The sequence below is a fragment of the Vanrija pseudolonga genome, chromosome 5, assembly GCF_020906515.1.
Source record: "Vanrija pseudolonga chromosome 5, complete sequence".
Taxonomy (NCBI): Eukaryota; Fungi; Basidiomycota; class Tremellomycetes; order Trichosporonales; family Trichosporonaceae; genus Vanrija; species Vanrija pseudolonga.
Window position 1 is genome coordinate 2,714,633 of NC_085853.1, and position 10,014 is coordinate 2,724,646.

The following is a 10,014-nucleotide window of genomic DNA, read 5'->3' on the forward strand; positions in this document are numbered from 1 at the left end:
TGCCTCCCTCTGCGCACGTGTTGGACGTGCATACCTCTGCGTTCTTCCTCTCTGCTTGACTGACGTTGTCGCTGTTTGTTGTTGATTCGACTGCGGCTTGAGCCGATTCATGCCAGACCCTTGCCTCCCCCACGGTTATTGTCAGGGCAATGGGGGATGGATCTCGACCACCGATTCCAGGGAACATGGAACATGGTGCAAGGAACTACTTATGGTACACATTGGATTCGACAACTTGACATTCTACCTCGGGGTGGCGACGATCGCAACGTCGCGACGAAGATGCTGGCGACGACAGCCAAGGATAGGTTACTCGAGGTGGCCTTTGAGCCACCGCCAGGCTGCACGGCGGCGACAGGCCAGTGGGCTCGCCTCCTAACTTGCTCTCGCCCCGTCTCTGACAACGTGCCCATACCTCCGCTGAGAAGGCAACAAAGAGTAGGTTATCCGTTTGGCGGCGTCTCGCTGATCTCCAGTGTCGCCGTGACCCGTCGCCAGAGTCCTCCTCTTGCACGCTATCCCCCATCATTCTTCTCGACGAGCACGACAGAAGCAGCCCTCACCGCAATCGCCAGGTTGGCGTCCAAGCGTCGTCGCGCTCTTCGCAGTGCCTTGTGCAAGGCTATTGTGGGACGTGAAATGCAGCTTGCTCGCCGCCAAGGCATCGGCAACAACTTGTCGAATGATCAGCCACAGGAACAACGGGACCGTGCTTGGCTTGGCACTGACGTCGGTAGGTGATCCGATCTGACAGCTTGATCAGGCGACTGATGTGCGCCTCGCGGCGAAGGCTGTTCGACGTCGCGGCGGGAGCATGGCTGACAGTGATGAGGAGGCCGATGGTGTGAGCAACGGAGGCACTGATAACTAAGAGCCAACACTCCTGCTCACACACCCCAGCCGGCATCTGCCTTCATGTCCCCCCCCCTCGGGGGTGCAACCGCCGCCATCGTCAAACCGACTGGCGGTGGCGAAGAAGGACGTCATGCTGCCCCGCTCTATTGTTGGGTGCGTCTCACTGCCCTTTCGAATCTCGGGAGGCGCAGACACCGGAGGTTATCGCAGGGGAACAATGGGTGGTGAGGTGGCCGATTGCGACACTGGGGGCTCTCCGTTAGCGACACCAGGACGGCATAAAAGCGCAACATGCGAGGCCTGGCAAGAACCCAAGGTCAACCCCGCACTGGCCAGTTCGCCACCAGAGGCCTCACTGGTGTCTGACGACTCAAGATGTCGCTGTCGCCCCTCTCGCCTATCCAGGCCGAAGTCGCTGCTCACCAGAGTCCAGCACAGACGCTGCAAGACGACGCCTTGGACCGTGAGTGAATCACAGTGTTAACCGTCCTGTTGACTGCCACTCCCTCAGGCAGCCGCAACGCACAACCCCTCGAAATCTGCCTCTTCCACGCGTTCATCGAGCGGCTGCGCGAATCGCGGGACCCCCGTCCGATTCCCGACTCGCCGTGGACCGTCATCTTCAAGAAGCTCACGGGGCGTGGCGACAGTGTCGTCTACCCGAATGCGCCCATCCCGACGGCCACCAGTATCAACTCGCCCGGGGAGGAGGAGTTGAAGGTTGCAACCCCGGTGGATGAGAAGGCCGAGGCGGACTCGTCGAGCCCTGCCCTCCAACCACCGAGCGACCTCGACATCCTGAACCAGAAGGAAACCGCTTACCGCCTCCTCCGTGTAGCCCCCTGGCAAGTGGTCTTCTTCCTCGTCACGACCGACGTCCTCGGCCCCGTCTCCGCCCCCATGGCGTTCGCCGAGCTCGGCTACGGCCCTGGCGTCCTGGTGTACAGCTTCTTCTTCATCCTCGCCTTTGCCTCGGGGCAGATCCTCTGGCGCATGTACCTGCACCTCGACTCGGAGCTATACCCTATCACCTGCTATGCCGACATTGGTGAGCGCACGTTTGGGCCGTTTGTTCGCCACCTGTTCAATCTCCTGCAATCTCTTCAGCTGCTCTTCAACGTCGCAGTGCTTATTGTTGGCAACGGGCAGGCCCTAGCGGCTATCATCAACTACAAGTTTTGCTACGTCGGCCTCAACGTGCTGTGGGCAGTGGCCGGAGCACTCGTCGGCCAGGTCAAAAGACTGCGCAGCTTTGCGCCTTTCACCACCATCAACATCTTTCTCAGCTTGACTGGCATGGGAATCGTCCTCGCGGGCATTGCGACCTATCCGCCGATCCCGCAAATGTCAGGCCACCTTGACCTGTCCGAGCCAATCATTCGCTCGGGATGGGTTCCTGAGTACACTGTGGGCTGGTATAGCCAGGTCGGCGGTGTCCAGCTGGCCGTGTTCGCCTACGGCGGGGCAATGATCTTCCCCGAATTCCTCGCCGAAATGCGCCGCCCAAACGACTTTTGGAAGGCGGCATTCTTCAGCCAGTTTTTGTGTTACTCGCTCTACATGTTCTTTGGCCTGCTCGTGTACTCGTAGTGAGTTGGAGGCGTCCATCACGGTCATGCTGACGCTACAGCCAAGGGCAGTACACGTCCATCCTTCCGTCTCTCAACTTTGCGAACGCGCCGCTGCAGCTCGCCGCCAATGTCATTGGGCTGGTCGCCACTGGCATCGCTGGTGTCCTCTACGCCAACATTGGAGTCAAGGTGTTCTACCAAAACGTCTTGCGCGAGTACTTTAACGCCCCCGCGCTCACCACCCGCCACGGGTCGGTCATTTGGTCCATCACAATGTCACTCTACTGGGCCTTTGCGTGGGTCGTCGGCTCGGCTGTCCCCAACCTCAACGCCCTGGTGACTCTTATCGGTGCGGCTTGCATCCTTCAGTTTACGTACACCTTCCCTCCGATTCTGCTCCTCGGCTTCTGGGTGCAAAAGGACGCCATTGTGGAGGATCGGCCATGGCAGCCGGGTCAGCTCGCGTGGTCCAACCGGGTCGACACTTGGCGAGATGTGTCGCGTTGGAAGCGGGGGTTTGCGCCGTACTGGTACGCCAAGGTCGGTTTCATCGTCGTCTTTCTGGCCGCGCTATCGCTCGCTGGCCTCGGCATTTATGCTGGTGTCGAGATTGCCATCCAGGCGTTTGATGCGTCGGCGACGACGTCGTTTTCTTGCCGTGCGCCTGGGCAGCCGTAGGTCGTGGGTTTGCGTATGGTTTCGTCAGCCTCCTTATAGTCTAAGTGTGCCTCGCTCCGCCGTAGTGATACATAATCGTGTCTGCTACATGTCGAGTCGTCTATATCTCCTCAATGTCAATGTGGACCAGCAATGACGTCTTTGTCAGATGCCCGCCAAGATCCCACATGCGCATAAAGCTCCAGCCGGGGACAGCGTAGAGGAGGCGAAGCGTCGTCGCCGTGAGGACTGGGTTCCGCGCCATCTTTTCGTCGCTCTTGAGCAGGATGCGAAGGAACACGAGCTCGCTCTCGTCGTACTCCCACTCGAGCGTCTCGTCCCACATGGGGTCGACATTCTCCTCTCGGTCCTTGCCAGTCTTGCGTTTGGGAGGGTCGTTTTTGAGGTCGTTGGGGTGGATGAGCACGCACGAGACGTACGGTGCGGTGAAGGGAGGAGCATCGGACGCGCCGGCGACCCGCAGGCGAAGGCGTCGACGACCGGTGGGCAGTGCCGGGATGGGGTTCCCGCGCAGGTAGGCCGGCTTGAGTACGTAGCCGTCGGTGCCCGCAAACATGGCGTGGTTGAGCTGCATGTTGACGCCGAAACGCTGCCAGTTGAGGGCACAGACCTGAGCGCCAATGCCCCAGAATGGCACCGGGCGGAGGTTGGACGAGCGGATGCGGGTGCCGCGGGGGTAGACACGCATCAGGTGCTGAGCATTGTGGTTGGCAATCTTGCTGGCTTGCGCTGGAAGGTGGGCGCCGAGGGCAGACTCGGAGATGTTGATGAGGTGGTTGTGGGGTGCCTTGTCCAGCGACGACTCGAACCACGAGTTGTTGGGAGGCTTGACGCTCTGCGCGTAGACGCCGATGGATGCGAGTGCTGGGATAATGGCCTTGGCCTTGGCCGCAGCGGCCTTCTTTTGCGCGTCGTATGCCTTGGCCTGGTCGGCGTCGGCGTCGGGGTCGGCGCCGGCGTCTTCGTCGCCACCCTCGTCCCCGTCCTCGCCGTCGGGCTCGTCGTCAAAGTGGTACTCGACCATGACACAGATCTTGGACTCGAGCTCGTCGAGGCGCACGCGAACGCTGTCGTCAATCTCTTCCTGGTGGCCCTTGGCCCGTGCTGCTGCGCCGAGCAGTCGATCACCCCAGACCTCGTTCATGATGTCGACGAGCCGCTGCTGCCCATGCGCGCCGCAGTGGTTCTCCAGCGACAAGAAGATGGGTGCGGGGCGGTCGTGTGGGTTCTTCTCATACTCGGCCTGCTCAGCGTCGACGACGTCGCGAATCGTCTCGCACACGGACCGGAACGAAATGCTCGACACGAGGGTGAAGCCGTGCGTGACCTTGGGCTCGTCCTGGTCGGCCGAGTTGTCCCACGCGTCGATTTCAACACAGCGCGCGCCTGTCTTGAGGGCCATTTCGTAGCCTGTCGGGCAAGATGTGCCGTACAGCTGGTGCGCGAGGAGGTACGTGTTGTGACTCGACGACATGTAGTAATCGGTGAGCGGGTGGGAGCGGTCGATGACGGCCGGTGGGACGCGAAAGTGTGGGCGTGAGACGAGGTCTCTGAGAGCCTGTGGCGTGTCGTCGCTGCCCACGCCGGCGTGCTCAGTGTCGAGGATGCCATTGTCGGCGATAAACTTGCGCAGGCGCTGGCTCACGCGCAGCTGGGCGTCGGATTCTTGACTGTGTCCGAGGCCACCGCCGGCGACCGAAGTCGGGTCAAAGGCTTCGCCCTCGTCGTCGCCGTGCTCCTTGTGGCCAAAGGGTGATAGCGCGGCGAGCTTGGATGTGATGCCCATGGTCGTTGAAGGTGGATGGGAGTGTGGGAGATGGCAACAACAACAACTACGACGGGGTCATCGACGTGGTCGTGGAAAAAACAAAAACATGGGTGGGGCTTGGCTGACGTCATCGCCAACAGCCGGCGGGCGACTTGTCCCAGTGAGAGGGTGGCACAACACGGTGTGCATATGGTCACTACGAGAAGTGTTCTTTGCAGATGTACATGTTGGGGCGCCCTCAATTGTTACTGTGGCGTGGTATCAGGAGACGGTGCCCTAAGGTAAGCGTACGGGCCGTTGTAGGATCGAACGAGGTCGAAGCGGGGCAGCGTGGCCAAGCCCTCGGCAATATCATCGTCCTCGTCCTCGTCCTCGCCCCACTGGCGGTCAACGTCAATGGGAACCTTGCGAACCTTGTGACCCACGAACTCCAAACGAAGGCGGCCATCGAATCCAGAGTTCTGGGGCTTTGGGGCAAGCTAGACAGTCAGAATAGGTCGTTTACGTCCTGCTCACCTGGATGTTCTTCACGGCGGATGAGCCGATCACAGTGTCCGTCTCGCGATCATTGTCCTGGCGAGCATTGAAGTTGTCAATGAGGGACTTGACCCCACCGTCGTGGCGGGTCTTGGCATCTTGGGCCGCGTCGAAGATGGAATCGCAGGCGGCGGCAAAGGACTCCAAGACGGCGACGGCCGGCCTCGAGGTGTCGATAGGCCTCCTCGTCTCGGCGACAATGGCGACAAGTGGGATGATGAGGTTAAGCTTCCCACTCCTCGTCCAGAGTAGCCAATTGGGCCTTAGACTTGTCGAACTCCTCTGAGGAAAGAAGAGGACCCTTGGCCTCCTCGATCGGGAATCCAAGCGAGCGCGCAAGCGCACGAAGGTCGTCACGGGTGTGCTGGCGGATGTTCCAGTTCTCGTCGACCAGCTTCATCGCAATGTTGCACTAGGAGGTGTTAGCTGTGGCGGACACACACTACCCACTGCAGCGCAGAGTTTTTCGTGCATGGCCCGTTCGGCGGCGGCCGCCTCGTCGACTTGGCGACTGGCGTGGTTGTGGTTGGTGTTGGGCGACTGGTTGCGCTGGTGGGAGGCGTTGCTGCTGGCGTTGGTGGCCGCCGACGCCGACGCTGCGACGCCGCCGGCGGGCGAACGGACAGCCGGGGTACGACCACGGGCGGTGCTGCGAGGGGTAGTTTCCTTGGGCATGTCTCTGGGGATGTAAGCGGGGTGTGGTAGAGCCATCGACTCACGTTGGTCGACTTGCCGAGTGTGGAGAGAGAGAAGAGAGGAAGACACAAGTTGGATGACAAGGTTTTGTTTCGGCGTTTATTGTGGAGACGAGTGCCGCACGGGGGGATTTGTGCCCGCGAGGGGTCATCGGAACCCACGACCTGTTGAGGGTGAGCCCAAGAGCAGAGGAGGGTCTCTGGTCGTCGGACTCCATGTCGGCGATGGCGAGGGCGATGGATTTTGCCACGCGCACCCGTGCCTAGCTTGACAACACGTCGGAATCCACAGTCGGAATCCACAAGTCCGTCTGGGCCTTCAAAGGATGACTCCAACCGTGCATGCTGTCACTCACTACGGGGTTAGTACTGCAGCACTATGTGCCGCGCGCCGCCGCCCCCCGACGGCCAGCTCGACATCGGCCGATGGACAACCTTGGCCCCGAGCTGGGCATAAGCTTGCATCCAAGTTCCGGCCTCACCCCCCAATGCACGATGCTACAAACCCCAGAACGGTCCCGACAACCCAACCGAACGGAAGTAGTCCTTGGCCTGCGCCGGCTCGCGCCTCTTGTACCCCCTCTCGAGGCGGCCAGCGTACCATCCACGAGCAAAGTGCCAGAGGGTGTCGAGGCTCATGACGTAGCCCTTGTCGTTGCCAGTCTTGGCCAGCCAGGCGTCGACACAATGCTCGTTGCAGAACAAGCTCTGGTGTGAGCAAGTATGCACGACGTCGTTCCACACCCGAGACATGGGCACAAGGAAGTGGGCGACGGGAGGGGTGCTCTTTGACGAGGCGACGGCGGGAGGGGCGGGTGGGGCGTCTGGGCCGACCTCGAAGGCCAGCGGCGAGGTGCAGTTGGGACAGCGCGTCGCGACGAGAACGGGGCCTTGTTCGGGGACAAGGTGGGCGAGCGCAAACGAATCCCACGCGCATCCACCCCACCACAAGGTCGACTTGCCCATGACGCTGAAGCCGAGGGGGACTGTTGCGAATGGGTGTGCCATGACGACGGCGCTGGCGTCCGTGTCGTGGGCTGGAGAGTTGGACTTGAGCGCATCGAGGGCGGCGGCAGAGAGGGCAACGTCGCGTGAGTCGTGGAGGGCGACGAGGGATGCACGAGTGTCGTCGAGCGTGTGGGATGTGACTTCGGCGAGCTCTGGGACGGTGGGGGCACGGCCGGTGGACGCGAGGCCGGCGTAGAGTGCGACTCGGACGTCTTCGGTGTGTTGGGGCGAGGGGGCCATTGTGAGGTGCACGGGTAGGGATGTCTCCTCGCGCCGTGAGATAAGTAGTAGAGTGAGCAATGCAAGGTCTGAAGAGATGCAGCTCGACTTTGAGTTGTTGAACCCACTCTTTTTGTCGGCAGTGGTGTCCGATGACGACACTTTGATCGCTTCGGACCGGTCCGGCCCGGTGGACAAGGAGTAGATTCGGACAATGCGTCCACATGTGCAGTGGGGCAGGACGCAGATTGTGCGGTGGACGGGGTGGACGCCAGGGTGGAGGCGGCGGCTAACATGCATGAGTCGAGGGTGACGGGCAATCAGAATGGTCCGTTGATGGGGGCGAAGGAGGTGGACGGTGGGTCGGGGATTTCCCGACAGTGTCCAACGAGGGTTCGTGTCGTGGCCGCGTCCTGCTTGCCCAGCTGCCTTGGCTTGGCTGTGAGAGTGCGTCTTGGGTACATGACTTTGGAGCCCGGCTGACGAAAGCGGTGCGCGGACGACTTCTGGACTGTCGCTCACACTCCCCTAGTGCGACGCCATGGCCGAGGCCCGCAACTTGCATACATGACATCCTTCTGTACATAGGAACGCACGCGCTTCGAGGCGGCCATCCGCACAAGGTCCTCCTCGTCGTCGCTCTTATGCCCAGGGCAGTCCAAATTGCATCCCATGGCCTCCAAGTCGACCGCGGGCACCTCGTCGTCGCTCTCCTCCTCTTTGCCATCTCCAGACTTGTCGCCTGGTGCAAGGAAGCGCACTCGCCGCCAGGGTATTTAGGACGGCGTACCGCTATCTCTCATCACGTCAAATACAACATCGCCCGCCTCAGCCGCTGCGGTGGGGGAGTTGGGCGGTGGTGCGGTACGGCTCGGAGCCTGGCTCGGCGATGCGGCGTCGCCGGGGCTCGACATGTCACTGTCGGCGGCCCCATGCTGGCTCGGCCCCGCCGGCTAACAGTGCAGAGCCGCTGCTGTCCGAGTGCTGGTCGTCGGACGCGTCGTCGGAGACCGGAGCGGCGGTCGTCGTGTTGCCGGGGGCAAGTGTGCCATCGTACTCGGACATCACTAGTGGATCGGTGTGCATGATGGCGGCAAGAGCGCGACCATTGCCGGACTCGTCCCCGTGGACAAATTCCAACTCCTCGAGAGTCAACGCCTCCTGGTTCTGGAGGGCGGGGGCCATAGCCGGGTCGGTTGGGGTGGACAGGTCGACTGGCTGCTGGTTCTGGAGGGCCCAGGCCATCGCCCCTTGCGCACTTGACTCGGCCACCTCGCCAGCGTCGTCGCCGTCGCCGTCGACGTCGCCGTTGGCGTTGGCGTTGGCGTTGGCGTTGGCGTTGGCGTTGGCGCTGCCGCTGCCGTTGCCATGGCGTTGCCGTTGCCGCTGCCGCCGTCTTCCTCAACCTCTGACGTGTCAATGCCACCCGGGCTCATCATTGCTTACCTCCCTTGCGCTTCCCCGACACACGCGGCACGTGTGGAGCAAGTGTCAAAATGTCTGGCATGAGGACCTGTTGGTTGTTCTTGTCATAGAAGAACAGCCTCACATCGACTTCCTTGCGACCTTTTATCAGCACTGCAAAGACTATAAGCACCTACCGTGAGGGACCAGCTTGGTGTTCTTCACCATGCAGATGACACCTTTGCACTGGCAGCAGAGGCAGCCGAAGACCTTCCACCGCTCTTCCGTCTCACCGCCCTTACGCCGTCCCTCGATCCTCACGTCCTTGGAGCTCGTTGTGCGGACGATCAGGGTGGGCCAGCCGTGTGCTGTCGCAGTGGGGCAGCAGACGCCCTCAATGCTGGAGGTGTTAGGACAAGTCATATGGACAGACACTCACACATAGCAGAACGGGTTAACAATGAGCTCGCCGTGATCGTGGTTAGGGGGTTAGGGGGTTAGGGGGTTAGGGGGTTAGGGGGTTAGGGGGTTAGGGGGTTAGGGGGTTAGGGGGTTAGGGGGTTAGGGGGTTAGGGGGTTAGGGGGTTAGGGGGTTAGGGGGTTAGGGGGTTAGGGGGTTAGGGGGTTAGGGGGTTAGGGGGTTAGGGGGTTAGGGGGTTAGGGGGTTAGGGGGTTAGGGGGTTAGGGGGTTAGGGGGTTAGGGGGTTAGGGGGTTAGGGGGTTAGGGGGTTAGGGGGTTAGGGGGTTAGGGGGTTAGGGGGTTAGGGGGTTAGGGGGTTAGGGGGTTAGGGGGTTAGGGGGTTAGGGGGTTAGGGGGTTAGGGGGTTAGGGGGTTAGGGGGTTAGGGGGTTAGGGGGTTAGGGGGTTAGGGGGTTAGGGGGTTAGGGGGTTAGGGGGTTAGGGGGTTAGGGGGTTAGGGGGTTAGGGGGTTAGGGGGTTAGGGGGTTAGGGGGTTAGGGGGTTAGGGGGTTAGGGGGTTAGGGGGTTAGGGGGTTAGGGGGTTAGGGGGTTAGGGGGTTAGGGGGTTAGGGGGTTAGGGGGTTAGGGGGTTAGGGGGTTAGGGGGTTAGGGGGTTAGGGGGTTAGGGGGTTAGGGGGTTAGGGGGTTAGGGGGTTAGGGGGTTAGGGGGTTAGGGGGTTAGGGGGTTAGGGGGTTAGGGGGTTAGGGGGTTAGGGGGTTAGGGGGTTAGGGGGTTAGGGGGTTAGGGGGTTAGGGGGTTAGGGGGTTAGGGGGTTAGGGGGTTAGGGGGTTAGGGGGTTAGGGGTTAGGGGGTTAGGGG

General features: G+C 61.5%; 6 protein-coding genes across 6 annotated transcripts; 2 read left to right on the plus strand and 4 right to left on the minus strand.

Annotated features, from left to right (window-relative positions):
• Positions 1 to 257: 257 nt before the first annotated feature.
• On the plus strand, positions 258 to 638 carry LOC62_05G007783 (uncharacterized protein; the record flags this gene model as incomplete). The annotated part of the gene is made up of 2 exons (XM_062774305.1): positions 258 to 438; positions 477 to 638. Exons 1-2 carry the CDS (start codon positions 283 to 285, stop codon positions 636 to 638), a joined length of 318 nt encoding a protein of 105 aa, XP_062630289.1. The 5' UTR covers positions 258 to 282.
• A 592-nt stretch (positions 639 to 1,230) lies between these two features.
• mtr_23 (N amino acid transport system protein) lies at positions 1,231 to 3,104 on the plus strand (the record flags this gene model as incomplete). Its single annotated transcript, XM_062774306.1, has 3 exons — positions 1,231 to 1,318; positions 1,367 to 2,444; positions 2,486 to 3,104. The coding sequence occupies 3 exons, from the start codon at positions 1,231 to 1,233 to the stop codon at positions 3,102 to 3,104; spliced, it is 1,785 nt and encodes a 594-aa protein (XP_062630290.1).
• A 100-nt stretch (positions 3,105 to 3,204) lies between these two features.
• On the minus strand, positions 3,205 to 4,890 carry PLCZ1 (1-phosphatidylinositol 4,5-bisphosphate phosphodiesterase zeta-1; the record flags this gene model as incomplete). The annotated part of the gene is made up of 1 exon (XM_062774307.1): positions 3,205 to 4,890. One exon carries the CDS (start codon positions 4,888 to 4,890, stop codon positions 3,205 to 3,207), a length of 1,686 nt encoding a protein of 561 aa, XP_062630291.1.
• Positions 4,891 to 5,117: 227 nt separating this feature from the next.
• Positions 5,118 to 6,084, minus strand: LOC62_05G007786 (uncharacterized protein; the record flags this gene model as incomplete). Its single annotated transcript, XM_062774308.1, has 4 exons — positions 5,118 to 5,351; positions 5,389 to 5,590; positions 5,646 to 5,821; positions 5,860 to 6,084. 4 exons carry the CDS (start codon positions 6,082 to 6,084, stop codon positions 5,118 to 5,120), a joined length of 837 nt encoding a protein of 278 aa, XP_062630292.1.
• Positions 6,085 to 6,602: 518 nt separating this feature from the next.
• On the minus strand, positions 6,603 to 7,352 carry LOC62_05G007787 (uncharacterized protein; the record flags this gene model as incomplete). The annotated part of the gene is made up of 1 exon (XM_062774309.1): positions 6,603 to 7,352. The coding sequence occupies one exon, from the start codon at positions 7,350 to 7,352 to the stop codon at positions 6,603 to 6,605; it is 750 nt and encodes a 249-aa protein (XP_062630293.1).
• An 894-nt stretch (positions 7,353 to 8,246) lies between these two features.
• On the minus strand, positions 8,247 to 9,158 carry LOC62_05G007788 (uncharacterized protein; the record flags this gene model as incomplete). Its single annotated transcript, XM_062774310.1, has 3 exons — positions 8,247 to 8,731; positions 8,778 to 8,909; positions 8,933 to 9,158. The coding sequence occupies 3 exons, from the start codon at positions 9,156 to 9,158 to the stop codon at positions 8,247 to 8,249; spliced, it is 843 nt and encodes a 280-aa protein (XP_062630294.1).
• Between the last annotated feature and the right edge of the window lie 856 nt (positions 9,159 to 10,014).